Raw genomic sequence first — 14,867 nt, 5'->3', positions numbered from 1 at the left:
AAATTTTAAGCGAAAACAGCGTCGCCTGTTGGTCGGTCACAAAGAACAGCTTGCGAGGAGAACGTGACGTCACTGCTCGAGGCAGGGCGTGCTGCTAACGGTGCGAAGCTGGTCGCCAAGGCCAAGGAGTTATCTTTCCGGCGTCACCCTGGATAAATGTTGACCCTTTACTAAGTAGAGCTATGGATTTCGACTTTTTACTAAACGATACGGCCCTCCAATTCTCGGACTTTCGCGAGTTCACGGTAGGTTTACCCAAACCCCCACCTAAAGAAGCTAAGCTAACTCGAGGCACTATTAGCTTGTTGGTTCGGTATTTGTGGTTTATGTTAATGTCACTACGGTGTGTTTTTCAAATGTGTACAGCTATCACCTCGCCCTCAAAAGTGTTACTTGTTAGTTAAATGCGTTCTGCCACGATAGTTTTATGTAGACCCTAGTACTGCTAAGTTGCTAAGTATTGTTTAGTTGGAGTGGATTTTCGCGGACTCTCCTCATTCGCCCGACGCTGAGCTTTACGTGACAGAAGTTATTGGCGGGCTACCCCATTTGTGGAATAAAACATTTATCAATCTGCGCCCACGATACAGTGCGAAGCTGGTAAAGTGCCAACTGCATAATGATTTGCGTTCTGCGTTGTGTTTTCAGTTTCTTCCCGAACACCAGAGGTTGTCTGAACGCCTGAGGAAGAGACTGTATTATGGATTGGATCGCGATGTGTCACTTGAAGTATTCTCCTCTCCTGTGACAGGTGACTGACTTGTAGAAATATGGGGTAATGTCGTTGTCGTAAAGACGTGTGCGTGTTTTACAATTTGTATGCGTACGACTCTTAAATTGTAAAGATCTTTTCAATACAACTCTCGTTTGCACGATTACGACAAAGCGAGACACGACTTCACATCTTTGCACGTACCTTTGCATGAGTGGATCTGGATATGCAAACTAAGATGATTTCACGCCAAGCTACCAGTAGATCTGCGAGTCATTCGCACCCCGCATAAGTAACGCAGATGTTGTGGAATTTTTACGATTTCTGGGGAGATCAGTAAAATAGTCTGGAAAGACAAATTGTCCCTTTGGGTCTCTTTTATTTGAAGCTTCAAATACACAAGTTTAACAGAACTGCAAAATGGTCTGCAAAAGGGTGTGTAGGGATAAGTAAAAATGAAAGCCCACAAGATGAAAACCAGGCCCAGAGTAAAAGCAATTAAAATGCGTAGGGAGACAAAAACCATGGAATACAATATGTCAATGTGGACTCTTATCCGTCAAGGTCGTCAATCTAGCTTGGCAAAGAGTTCCCATGTATGTTAGGTGAAAGGGTCTTTGTTAAAAACAAAGCCAGCTGATCAATGAACAATACAATGTTATACTTATTTTCATTTACACAGCAAAAATGGCCGATTTGAACACAAACTGAACGCCAAACAGAATCTTAGCTCATCAAGTCTCAATCCCAAGGATAATGTTTGCACATTTGTGGGCCATTTGTGGCCTTTTGGGGCCAATTTTTTGGTAAAATGGCATCATTTTGGGCAGCTTCTGTAACAGTTGCTAGCAGAAAAAAAAGCACTGTAATTGATTTGGAAAAACTCTTTCCTTTAAATTGCACACATGAACGCTGAAGGGGAATCCTATAAAGAAATTAAGATTAAATGACTACAAATAAAGATACTTATTTATTGTTGTGGTTATGTGTTAGTTAATAGCTTAAAAAACATCGCGATGGACCAATTTATAATTTATATGAATGATTTTCAAATAATAGTGTATATGGATTTGTAGTCACAGCTACAGTCATAAGCCTTTCAATCCAATTTCATGAAATCATTTATGAATAAATTGGACATTGTAAACCATCAGCTGTTGATGTATGGGGGTAACATCGCTGTCAAAAAGACGTACGCGTGCGTGACGAATTGCTGTGCGGATCACTCGCAGATCAACCGACTTTGCCCGGTACCTCGACGTGATGTCATCGATGTCAAAGGAAAGATTCACGCAAAGGCGTGAAGTCGCGTCTCACGTGGTCATAGTCGCGCAAACAAACAAACGTTGTATTCAAAATACTTTGTGCTCGCAAGTTTTCATTTCGTAAACTTAACACAATTTCGGGTCGTCCTCATACAAACACAATTCAAACTCAACACAATCCAGAGTCGTACTCATACAAATTGTTAAACACGCATACGTCTTTTTGATGGCAAAGTTCGACTCACCGAAAGTTAGGCATATCCCCCAAGTTGGCGTGGCATCAGCAACGTGGCTGTCATCTGGGCCTTTGTGTGTATGCCTTCACAAGTTTTGAGGAATGTCAAATTAGGTTCACCTACAAAGGTTATTGTTATAGAACAGGAATCCACCACCGCGGTGCCCGTGGGCACTGGTTAGCCCAGTAAATATGATTCACATATTTACTACAGCTGTTTCTTAATTGTGACAAATCAATAACGTGATTTGTGTCTTCACATAAACTGCTATCCCTTTGTATTACTCATTACCAAAGAAGTAGCTCTCGGTTTCAAATAGGTTGGTGACCCCTGTTGTGGGGTCTTTTTGAAATTTCACAAGGAAGCTCAATAACGTTAAGTTTTTGATAGCCGTCTAATATACAAAAGTTTGGTATTGGCCTGAAACCATTCCATGGCAAAAATTGCATTTTCACTGTGGTATCAATGCCCACAGATATCGCTGTTGAAATCTTCCATAAATCTGCACCGAGCCCAATAAGAAAACTCCACAAGAAATATGCAGTTCATGTCTCCAGGTGAGCCCATTGTAAAACATTTCCACAGAAAAGAAACACAACAAGATAACCCATCTTAACAGCAATTCTTATGTTTCTGCTCCAGGGAGGCATGCATTTCACCCTGTGCTATGATGTTGGCGCTCGTTTACATTGAAAGGCTCAGAAATAGAAACCCCGAATATTTACAAAAGATCTCCTCCTCTGACCTCTTCTTGATCTCCATGGTATGTGTTTGTGCGGCAAGGTCAATCCGTACATAAAGTGTATGTTCAATGCAGTGGACCCCCGGGTTACGGCGTCCCCGGCTTACGTTTCTTTCACGTTATAAAGTTGAATACTGAGTTTTTTTCATCCCCTCTTTATGGCATTTTCTAGCTTTGCGGTATCGACAACACTTAGAAAATTCAAATTTGGCGTTAGGACTCTGCGAGTCGCACCACATTCATACGCCACGACATGCGTCACTGCTTACGTCACTGAAAGCTCCTCTGCTATTGGTCAGCGTCACTAAGATGCTGGTTTGCTATTGGTCGGCGTCACAGCGCCTCTCAGATGCTAGTCTGCTCTTGGTCGGCGTCACTAAGATGCTGGTCTGCTATTGGTCGGCGTCACTAAGATGCTGGTCTGCTATTGGTCGGCGTCACAGCGTCTCTAAGATGCTAGTCTGCTATTGGCAGCCGTCGCTAAGATGCCGATATGCTAAAGACTTGATCTCATGTGACTGTTTGCAATATGGTTTTTATTCTGCATTTTAGTGCTTAATTCAAACTTAAGTTGGTTAGCCATTAGTCCTAAGATTGCAAGTGATGTTAAAGGGAGAAGTAAAAAGGTAATTAGTTATGGAAACGAAGCTGGAGATAGCTGAAAAAATTATTCACTCAAAGGTGAACAAAATGTCATTTTTCCTTTTTTTTTTTTTTTTATTTATGATGTTATTTAGTTGTATACATGTATGTTATATATAAGTAGCACTTACTATACTTTTTTGTTACCAATTTTTACTATGTATATACAATTTTGATGTTTTTACCAGGGGTTATATATGCGTTAGCTCTTTACTATCGGTTTCTGTTGTCCGCCATACGATAATTTCGCTTTACGATCCCAAGTCCGGAACGCATTAATTTAGTATGGCGGGGGTCCACCGTTTTAGATTTGGACGGTATAATAACCATGAACAAAATTAGTCATGTATCACAGTATTAAAATAACTGCTTTAAAATGTCATTTTCACAATATACAGTATAAACTGTAGATAAAATATTCTCTATTAAAACATGGATGAAACTTGTCGTCTGGACATGACACATAGTGTCATTCCCATTTACCATGAGTGTTAGGATTGCTTGCTCGAATGCATGTATTTCTCCGCCACTCTGCCTTAGATGGTTGCCAGCAAGTACTTGTACGACGAAGGAGAGGAAGAGGAGGTCTTCAACGACGAGTGGGGGGCAGCCGGAAAAATGGATGTCGAAACGGTCAATAAGCTGGAAATGAATTTCCTGAACGCTATTGTAAGTCTGAATGTGTGTTTAAGTATCCTGTACCCGCATGTACTTTATCCCAATCCTTCTTGTAGGATTGGAGCCTCTTCATTGGGTCAGATGACTTCTTGAACGCACTGAGCCAACTAGAGAGCAGGTCTGTGTTCTCGCTGTAAGTTCAAATGCCCGCTTGGCAGATACAAGTGATGTTTGTGTTTTCAGCATTGCTGAGCGTCAGGGGATGAGGCGAGGATGGTTCACCTACACTGACCTCTGTGTGCTACTTGAGCAATCAGCATGGAGCCAAACACTTGCGGCTGTCTACCAGCACTTTATTAAGGTGAGCAGGGAGTTTCATCAGAAACTCACAGGACGTGACTGATTTTGTTCGCGAGGTAGATGTTTAAGAACCGTAAGATATGCTCGTGAGACGTAAAGTATCACTTTAAAAAGAGAAAGGGCTTTTGCTGGCTAATGACCAAATTGTCTTATGCTTGTAAATACTGGAGCATAAGACAGACTCAGCAACAAGTAGCCTTAGGTGCTAACTGATTACTGATTAGATTAGCATACAGATTGTTTTTGTTTTCTTTTAACAATCAAGCAGCAACTGTCACACTCACCTGCTTTGTACTTTTCATTCTCATTTCCCGCAAAAATCAATCACTTTACTCTCCTGTGCCTCTGCTTGGCGATGAAATAAGCTAAGTGAGCTGGAGAAGTTTTACCTTGCACCAACAAGGTTCAACAGGCACATTGATTCAGTGGAAGTTGTTCCGCTACTGTGAGACCATCTGTCCCAGTTTACTTCTAAGGTACCAAATGGCCATCACACTTTGTGAAAGGAAACGAGTACTTAAACAAGGCTGGTTTAACAAGTAAATGCGCTACTGTTGCTGTGTGGTTACACACTTCTAACCATGACTGCGTTTGTGCATGCGTGCGCATGCATGTCGGCAATAAATATCCAGACATGGCTCCAAGCATTGCAGATGTTGTAAAGACAGTAATCCCTCTCTTTTTGCGGTTCATGTGGACCGGAATTCCCCCTCCGCGATAAGTGAAGAGAAACTGCAAAGTAGCATCATAGTTTCAAAAAGTTGCAATTTTGCTGCAATGTTTTTTAATGGTGTTTTGGGTTTTTCCCTCCTCCTTAGGTTTCCTGCGTACTCGGGTTCTTGTATCTGACTAGTGTGGCAGGTCTAATCAGCACGAGCACTGTGCTCCACCAGCTCAGTCGCTGTCCACGTGGTCAGACTTTGTTGACACCCCCAGCCGAAAACACCCAGGCACTCCCGGACCTTGACGCCAGCGCTCATCCCCAGTGGCTCCCCTGCAGCCCCGCGTCCAACCAGAGTCTGAACCGTCACGCCGACACGCTTGGAACAGCGTCACATCGCGCCAACCCTCAGACGTCAATACTGCGTCTGTGGGGCTCACTGCTTACATCCGTGGGCTCCATAGAGCGGGAAAAACCTCTTGAAACCCAAAGCACTTCCACCTTTTATTCGGGTTGTCGTAGCAGACTCTCGCTATCTGAGTGCACGCTGAGAAACACGTCGTCCTTATTTGCCAGTCATGCGTCGTGGTTGATCTCCCTTTTGATTGGAGACGCTAAAGCAAGCCAAACCTCTTACTCAAAAGTGTTTCCACTCCGGCAGCTGGGACCTTGTCATCCAAAATTGATGTTACACTTAGACAAGAGCCAATCTCTCCTCATGACTGGCTAGCACGTTGCAGACTCCGCCGCTGATTGTCACATACCACAAACTCATGTTTGTATAGTACAACTCACGGGCTATAATAGAACATAGGCACATCTCAGACATGAGATGCGTAATACAGTTACTTCATTTGTCTACATAAAGCCGAACTTATTTTGACTCATTCAATGCCAGGGATGTTTTTTTAAGTGTCCATGCATTAAATCCCAGATACTTAAGTATTAAATCGATATTGAAGTTCATTAACTCCTTCCCCAAAAACTCTTAGTCCGGAACGCGTTTGAAATTTTTTCATAAATAACCTCCTTAAGATTGCTGGAACAAAAAAACATTCACTTTCCTCCTGTGATTATGCATGGAGTTTGGGTTTTGGTTCACATGTTTTGAATAGAATTAGCTGTAATTAAAAAAAATAAATAAATCATCAGAATATCCAGGGTCTGGGGATTTTTCACAAGCCTGGCCTTATCACCCAACTTGGACTGACTTTGAAATGGTCGTAACGCTATCAAATATGAATATATATTTACTTTCAACCTCCTAAAAATGTTCAGTGGCACGAGCCCTTTTCATACATATTAAAAAAAAAATAAAAAATGTGGCAAGTTGGACCTACGTCCCCTTAATGGTAAAAATGCAATAATAGCAAAAGTAACTTCGCTGTACACTAATTGTATTCATTGCAATAGTGATACTTATGTCAAAATTAGAGTATTAAGACTTTAGTATTATGGGAGTCCAGGCTAAGCCAATCATCAAAGTCACTGAAGGGCTTGCAAATGTTAGCTGCAAGCGCCACAACAGTGGTTTTGGGGTGTTGCCACACAAATTTCTATTGCAACCCGTTGAATTTTAAATATGTCCAAAATCGACAATATTTCCAATTTTGAATGGCAGTAACTGCCCGACATGGGCTTAATTTGACACCTTTAGGTGTCCCGTTAGGACCTCCCGTTTGCAAGCGTCTAGAAGGGACGGCAGTGTGGCATGTTGAAAGTCGTCGTATTTCTTTTTTTTTTTTTTTTTTTTTTTAGCCTCCTAGTCTTTTTTTTTGTATGCTTTTGATATCACACATCAAAAAGCCAGAGTTGGGTCAAAATTTCCCCCTGGCATTAATTTCCCCATACTGAACGTATATATTAAATTGGTACATACGTATCTGGGGTTGAATGTCCGAACCCTTGTGCTGTGCGATGTGAAAATACAACCCCGGCATTGAATTAAGAGTTAGGAACATTTCAAGGATTTGTTATCGTGAGTTTTTTAGGTTTTTTTTCCTGCTTTTGTTGTGTATGAGCTACTGACAGTTTTTGGTTGGAAGGCGGGAGGTCTTGATCCATGTGTTTCTTGTGATACAGGCTAAGCTTGGATGGGTTTAAGTATGTAATGATGGTGCTTCGTGGAAAGAAGAAATGTAACAGCTTTACGATCATGCCGATCATCCTTTTTTTCTCTCAGATGTTTCTGCAGGTCAAACAGGTCATGTTCATTCAAATATGCTGCAACTTTTTACATGGGGAAGATTCTCATAATTCAACTGTTGAAGCTATGAACATCTTAGAACTACAGGGTCGTGTGATAAATTTCATATTTGGTATTCGGTTTTCTGGGGTCTGCGGGCGTGCACGTGTGTTTTGGTTCATAACGCCACCTAGTTTAGCATGCCAACACTCGCTGCTGTGTACCTTTGCAGACGTTTGGAAGTTGCACATTTGCCTTTGTTGTTTTGCAGCCGCATCTCGAACTTCAGATCCACTATTTACTGCAATATATCTTTTAGACAATAGAGGTTTGAGATGCCCTTTTTATGATTGTGTGTAAAGACCAAGCCTATGCGATCCAGACATTTATAATTGGACACTTTATTTTGACAATTTGATAAACATGGAAAGCACAATGTCCTTTATTTTGTACATGGGTGGAAAATGCAAATATTGTAAAACAAGTGAGATAAACTAATAAAGAATGACTTCCTTTGGTGAGTTTAATCACTTTGTCAGCATCAACTTGTGGGGAAAAAAACTGTTCTAAGATTTTTCTATAGGGATTTACTGCTCCAAAAATTCATCCATGAATTCAAACGCTTATCCTCACCATAGTTTTAGCGCATACAACAAATGATTCATAACACACATGAATACACTAAACATATGTATTAGATAGCCAGTCAATAATCAGTATTATGGATGAATCAGTATTGTGGGTTTACAGTTCAGCAAATTTCCACCTGTATTTACTGGTAATAAAATGGCACATGAAAGTCCAGCAAGGTTACCACAGAAAATAAAACCTTAGGAAATTAGAGTCACGAAAATCCAGAAGCATAACAGGTTACTCTTTTTTGTTTTGTTTGTTTTTTCTTTGCGAGGGGAACATTTCACATGCCTGAGTGGAACCCCCCCTCCCCCCAATACCCTGGGCTTAACACTTCCCACCACCGCACAAGTCCCAAAATAGTTCCAAGCTCTCCCTGGAAACATTTTAAGTTTTGCAGTTTTGAAAAACGTTTTTTAATGGACTCAACGGAATTATGGAGGCTTCGTCACAGGTAGACAACAATGTCTCGCGTTGCTGTCTTGAGTTTTGTGCGTTGTCCGTTTTGACAGAGCATAATATGTGTGTGTTGTATTATTACAGGTTTCGGTCCAAACAAAGGGGTGGATACAGAAACATGGTAAGACTGCAGTGTTTGTTTAGTCTGTGCGAAGATTCGATGCAAGCGGGAATAAGCAGAACAATGTGCATGTGTTTCTTGCGAACGCGGTAATATGTCTTCTAGGAGTTAATGCCACTGTCTACATGGATTTTATGAAGACTCACTGCTGCTACGATGCTATTCCAACTAGCTGTAAACTGGTCATATTTGACACCAAGCTTCAAGTTAGTCCTCTCCTCATCTGACTTCACTTACTTGATGACTTTCAGTGCTTTAAGTGGGGAAAACCTGTTCCCGGTACTCCCCTTACACGACTGGTACCAAGCAAATTAGGCACTGGGTAACAACTAACAGCAGATCTTAAAACGATTCATATATCATAGGTAATCAATCAATAAATCTGCGTATAACTAAGTATTATTAAGGAATCATATTTGCATTGTCCAATCTTTCCTTACAACAGAACGGGAGTTCCGTTGAAAGGGATCGATCGTCAATGTAACATAGTCGTAGAACATTTTTTGCATTGTTTTTTTTTTTTCCAGGTTTGGGAATTTCCGTTTGACGGGGGTCAGTAGGTGGGAATCCTTAATGTATTTGACTCTGAACGCATTTCAATGCACCTCATTTCTAGTGAGCGCCGCGAGACATAAACCATGTACTGTATGCCCAAAGTCCCTTCCACGGGCCAATTGCGGCCCATGTTCAAATTTGCACCGGCTTGCAGCTGCTGTTATGGAATCAATTATTTGTGGCCCACCAAGCACTGTTCACCACAGTTTAAAATACATGTGTACAATAATGTTATTGTATTTGCTCGACCATTTGAAAGTCTTAAACTATAGCCAAAATCGACAAAGCGTTTTACTGATGCGCTGTGCGATATATGGGTATCGAGTTCCAAAATCTGTAAATGTTGCTGAGTGACATCAATGAGCGCGCGGCTTGATTGACTTAAACCTTTCCTGGCCGCATGACGGGTTTTATAAAAAATAAAAAAAGAAGAGGAAAAAAAGGGGGGGGGCACACGTGATAGAGGAAAGGATGCTTATGTTAAACAGGGGGGGGGGGGGGGGGGGGGGGGGGGGGGAGACGTGCACGATGCACAACGCCATCATGATTGTGGCCGGGTGCGGGGTACCTAAATTGCCAAAGGGTTCCTCTGAGCATCAGAACATGCAAGCGAGAAAAGTATCAAGAGAGGTAGTACGAGCTCCCTGCACGCTAGAGGCTTAAACTGAGAAGCGCCGGTACTTCTTATCACTGCGCATCGCTCCACTTAAAGCGCTGGCATGTACCAGGAAAAATGACAGCATGTCAACTGTCACCCTAATTTATTGCATTTGTCTAAACCGAAGGTGCAAACGGCCTTTTTTGCACTAGTGGCAAACAGCTTGAGGGCTGCGCCTTTGTGGGACAGCGAATTGAAGAGGTTTGTGGGTAAGGTGGAAAAAACATACAATCGGAGATATTGAAGTGCAGAAAAGGACACGTGTTCTCTTCGCTTACAGGTATGCTGACTATTACAGATTTCATCAACATCATTCATTGCTACTACAAATCCCCGTTGGTGAGATTGAATTCATAACAATACGATTTAGCCTCAGCTTCGGAGGACTTTTTGAGGGGATTTTATGATCAAATGTGAACAATGGATGAACTTCACTGACTGATTCCGTAACATTGTCATTACTGCTACAGGTGCAGATGTATGAGCTGGAGAACCATAAGATTGAGACATGGAGAGGTGAGTCATTTCTGTGGGAGTCAAAACTACCAGCGGAGAACAAAACCGAATCAAATGTACCACAAAAGTTTATGTGGGAATACTTGTAAAAATAGCGATTATATATTTGATACAATCAAGATACAGTAACTTCAGTGGGCCCCCGGTTTGCGAGATTAATCTGTTCCGCGGTTGGGATCGTAAACGCGAAACCGCCGTATGGCGGGCAATCAAAACCTATGTTAAATAGCAAATGCGTGTAAAACCTCAGGTAAAAACATCAACATTAAATATACAAATTAAAAACCTGTATCAAAATAGTCTAGTTAGTGCTACTTAGATATAATATACAGTAGATGTATCCAATAAATAACATCATGAATAAATGATGGACAGTCCATCAGTGCTGACAAAGCGCCCACCTCGGCTTATTTCTACCCGGATGCATTTCAGGGCCGGAACCTTCGTGTAACTAGGGACCTCTGAATCAAATGAAAAGGGATTTCGGAGAGACTGTGCCAGAGCGCAGCAGAATTGTACCTGTGCTGTCATTCTCCATTCTCCTAATGCATAAGCTAGCAAAAGAATACCTTTTCTCCTTTTTTGTGTATAGTTCCTTACAAATGCATAACAGATGATTCTGACCGTTCAGACTCCTTATTTTGTGTGTGCAATTTACTGCTTTTGCCTCCTCTTGTTTAGATGTCTATTTAAAGTGTTCCTGTCCATTTCTGATTAGTATTGCGCCAGATGCCAGGTGAGAACAGGCATCTGAGCTCATTTTGACTTTGGTTTTGATGGCAACTTGCTTTGCATTTGCAATGTGCCCAATCACGTGTTCTCTTTTCCAAGTCTCTTTGATGCCATCTATTCCTTACTCAAATACAAGATCCACAGACTGCCCGTCATAGAGCCGACATCTGGGAATGTCCTCCATATTCTGACACACAAAAGGATTCTAAAATTCCTCCATATATTTGTGAGCCATCGCTAATTAAAGCATTCACTGATCATGATGGTATCTTTGTCATTGTGTGATTAACTGAACCGAAGTATGCTGCTAGGGAAAAAAGGTTCCAAAGCCTGCGTTCGTTCAGAGGCAGATCAAGGAGATGGGAATCGGAACGTTTAGGAACATTGCCACTGTTCAGCAAACAGCAACGCTTTACGATGCTCTTGGCATATTCGTGGACAGAAGGGTATCAGCTCTTCCGGTGGTGGATGAAAAAGGTACGCTTTTTTGTCTGTATTTAACCCCTGGGGGAAATTTTGACACAATTTGGGCTTTTTAGATGTTTTTCATGTGCGATATCAAAGGAAAAGCATATAAAAAAAAAACACTAGGAGGATAAAATATTGCATGGAATTGTCAAAACATGACAACTTTATCAAAGCCACACTGCCGTCCCTTCTAAATGCTTGCAAACTGGAGGTCAAGAAGTACGACCTATAGGTTTCAAATTTAGCCCATAGTTCACGATGTTATGACCATTATTCCCTCTCATTTTCAATGCATCTGCACAGTCACACAAACTCCCTGAGCAGGCTTTGGACCAAGGTGGACAACTTCAGACATGCACACAGTGACTCGCTGCGTATGATTGGCTGAATAGTGTATCATCGGCTGGACACTTGTCACTCGCTGTCGCAATGCAAAATGGAAAACAATATTACTGGTCTAATTAATCCGATGAGGTCTAATATTATACATCATTCAATACGTATGTATTGCATTTTGTTTTATGCGCAGCAGAGATTTTCTTGTACGCTGAGAATGTGCGAGCAATGCGCAATTGTGCACGCGCACAGCTTAGAGGGAACACTGGTTATGAGCCTTTCAAAGTCAGTCCAAGTTGGATGATAATAAGGCCAGGCTAGTGAAAAATCCCAGTGGTTAAGTTAATTTGATGAATATGCTGCAACTGTGGTTGGAGGGTTGGAGGCACAGGAAAACACCCAACTCCACCAATTGCCTCTTATTTTATTTTATTTTTTTAAACAGGCAAAGTGGTGGCACTCTACTCACGATTTGACGTCATCGTAAGTTCTTCAGTAGTGTCTCGTCCCTGAAAAACAATTTTCATCTGCTCCGTTCTGTGGCATTGTCATCATGTGCTGCATGTTGGAACGCCTTTGTGGCAGAATCTGGCAGCCCAGCAGACATACAACAATCTGGACGTGACCATGCTCGAAGTTCTCAATAGGCGCACATGTTACGTGGAGGGCGTGATCAAGTGCTACCCAGATGAAACCTTGGAGACCATCATAGACCGCATTGTCAGAGCTGAGGCGAGCCTGTCCTTCCGCAGCATGAGATGGGTAAGAATACTGGAGCACATCTTGTAATGTTTTTTTTTTCTCTGTACATCACAGGTCCACCGGCTGGTGCTCGTGGACAGAGGCGACATGGTTAGGGGCATCATCTCACTATCTGACCTGCTTCAGGCTATGGTCTTAACACCAGCAGGGATTGAGGCCCTTTTGTCCTAGCAGCAAGTGTTCATTAACTCATGCCTTTGTTACGTTTCTCATGCCCCGAAACCTCTACTCCTCTACAACCCTACCCTCTCACAGCAATGTCTGGATTTCTGAGAGTTCTAATCATTTTCAGGAATCACAGTGTGAGTGAGGTGACAAATTCAGCTGCCGTGCAGCTGTTGGCGTACCAGTGGCCATGCTGTGTTAAGGCGGATGGAACGGGCGAGCAAGCGGACCTGACAGCCTTTACCACAGTCTTATGTTTTCCAACGTCTCCACAGCAGTCTTCGCTTGATTATATGCCATCCATATTTGCACCATGTGTTGCTCATGTTCTCTAATAAACACATTGCTGTGATCCTTACAATTATTGTACAGTTTGTAATAAATTATTTTCAATCAACATTCTTAGGTTAATAGGATGGTGATTAAAAGAAACGCGAATGAACCTTCATTTTACATGTATTTTAAATGTGTGCTTAAACGGGCCTAAGCAACATTTCCTAAGCAACGTTTCGACTGAGCAGTTCTACGTGGGGACCGAATGTGTTCCACTTGTGTTTGCGTATATGAGCTCAAACTGGGTTTTGAACGGCCCTGACCTGGGATTCCACATACTGTACTGCATTGCATGTCCACTCCGCTTCGCTCATTCATGTTCATGAATGAGAGCAGTTCCACAGCTGCGTCGTTGCACCGCGGTCCACCGCCTTTACACAGGACTTCTGGTCCGTCGGGTCAATTTCACAGTTCATCAAGCACCAGAAAAAAGAATGTGATCTACATCCAAATTCACAAAGAAAAAAACACTCCTCACTGACAAGATTGTCTTCTCCTTTGCTAATCGATTGGATGAACCCAAAAGTGGCTGCTTCTCCTTCTCTGTGCCATTGTCAATGAGGCAAAAGGAGCAAACGCTTTCCTCCTATCAATTGGCGCTAGAACGTGTGAGCAAATGTATATTACTGTTTGAATCATGATTCTATCACTTCAGTTACCGTAAATGTACCGTTACTTTACACGGCAATACTGAGACAATGAAGATGCTGCCTGCTTCGCTGTCGTCTCATTATCATTTTTATTTGTCACCTTTAATGGTGGAGCCCAGTCCGGATTGTTGCTATCACAAAAGGCTGTTTTTTCCTGCAAGGATTAAAACAATTAAAATGTAAATACGAAACAGGATTGTCATTGCATTAGGTTTATATAGATGTATTAATATTATCATAGTGCCTTTTGAAACTGACATACATTGTCTCAGAAATCAATACATTAAATTTGATCAAATTAAAAGTCTAGTGAGAGTGTCATCAAGAGGAAATGTAGGTCTGTTTCTATAGTTACATTTGGGTTTCAAGCCTTTTTAAAGAAAATGCAATTTCATTCATAAATAAAGACAAAATAAGAAGTTGATATCTATTTACATATCACATATGTGTACGCTTCAAAGATATTCTAGCTAGTCCAGAAGAGATATAATTTGCTTGCCCTTATTTAAATAAGTGAATGAAATTTGCTGTCAATGTTAAAAATTACCTGCTACAAAGCGATCTTTGCGAACAGACTTCATGGTGACGCTAGTTTGGACCAGGGTTGTTATTCTTTCTTGTGTTCTACGCCAAGCACGCTGCTCTTCTTTCTGTGGACAGCTTTTCAGTTTAACTGCCTTGGGATACGATTTACTTTTGGAATTTCCTAAAATGACTGTTTAATCCCGCTTTGTATGTCATAGTTGGTACAACTCCACACAATACAAGAGTTTACCATGCTGAGTCATCAATTCTAAATCGAGCGTAACTGTTACCAAAGGAAAATTGTGCCCTACATCTATGCCCTAAAATGACATTTGTTTTGCTTGTCCCACACCCTGTAATGACCAAATCAAATCCCAAATGAAAGAGTTCCGATTGAATTGAAATGTCCTTTTAAGTCCATTTGTTACCTTGCTATCTCTTGCGACTGTGGGAATATTTGCTTTCCTTCCTTATCTATTTAAATGTGTCCTTTTGGTCAACAGTAACGACTAGTTAAAGAAGGTTATACTTAG

The 14,867-nt window shown here is 41.6% G+C and overlaps 2 protein-coding genes across 5 annotated transcripts; both read left to right on the top strand.

Moving 5' to 3' along the window:
• Positions 1-68: 68 nt before the first annotated feature.
• Positions 69-7,948, top strand: cnppd1 (cyclin Pas1/PHO80 domain containing 1). Its single transcript, XM_088408993.1, has 8 exons — positions 69-245; positions 649-751; positions 2,689-2,770; positions 2,856-2,976; positions 4,138-4,266; positions 4,332-4,393; positions 4,459-4,576; positions 5,394-7,948. Exons 1-8 carry the CDS (start codon positions 183-185, stop codon positions 5,964-5,966), a joined length of 1,251 nt encoding a protein of 416 aa, XP_088265119.1. The 5' UTR covers positions 69-182; the 3' UTR covers positions 5,967-7,948.
• A 417-nt stretch (positions 7,949-8,365) lies between these two features.
• Positions 8,366-13,116, top strand: prkag3a (protein kinase, AMP-activated, gamma 3a non-catalytic subunit). Of its 4 annotated transcripts, none has more exons than XM_088408452.1 (12): positions 8,366-8,508; positions 8,598-8,634; positions 8,740-8,840; positions 9,975-10,056; positions 10,128-10,186; positions 10,318-10,363; positions 11,045-11,099; positions 11,195-11,321; positions 11,407-11,572; positions 12,345-12,382; positions 12,485-12,661; positions 12,954-13,116. In XM_088408452.1, the coding sequence occupies exons 1-12, from the start codon at positions 8,491-8,493 to the stop codon at positions 12,969-12,971; spliced, it is 924 nt and encodes a 307-aa protein (XP_088264578.1). In that variant the 5' UTR covers positions 8,366-8,490; the 3' UTR covers positions 12,972-13,116. The 4 variants fall into 4 exon arrangements, with proteins under 4 accessions (XP_088264578.1, XP_088264577.1, XP_088264581.1 ...); XM_088408451.1 differs by having other exon boundaries at positions 12,485-12,631; positions 12,716-13,068; XM_088408453.1 differs by lacking the exon at positions 8,740-8,840 and having other exon boundaries at positions 8,372-8,508; positions 12,485-12,631; positions 12,716-13,068.
• The last annotated feature ends 1,751 nt before the right edge of the window (positions 13,117-14,867 follow it).

This window comes from Hippichthys cyanospilos, chromosome 2 (genome assembly GCF_059441005.1).
Source record: "Hippichthys cyanospilos isolate Australia breed blue-spotted pipefish chromosome 2, RoL_Hcya_1.0, whole genome shotgun sequence".
Taxonomy (NCBI): Eukaryota; Metazoa; Chordata; class Actinopteri; order Syngnathiformes; family Syngnathidae; genus Hippichthys; species Hippichthys cyanospilos.
The sequence above is the reverse complement of the archived record's forward strand: the minus strand, read 5'-3'. Positions and strand labels throughout refer to the sequence as shown.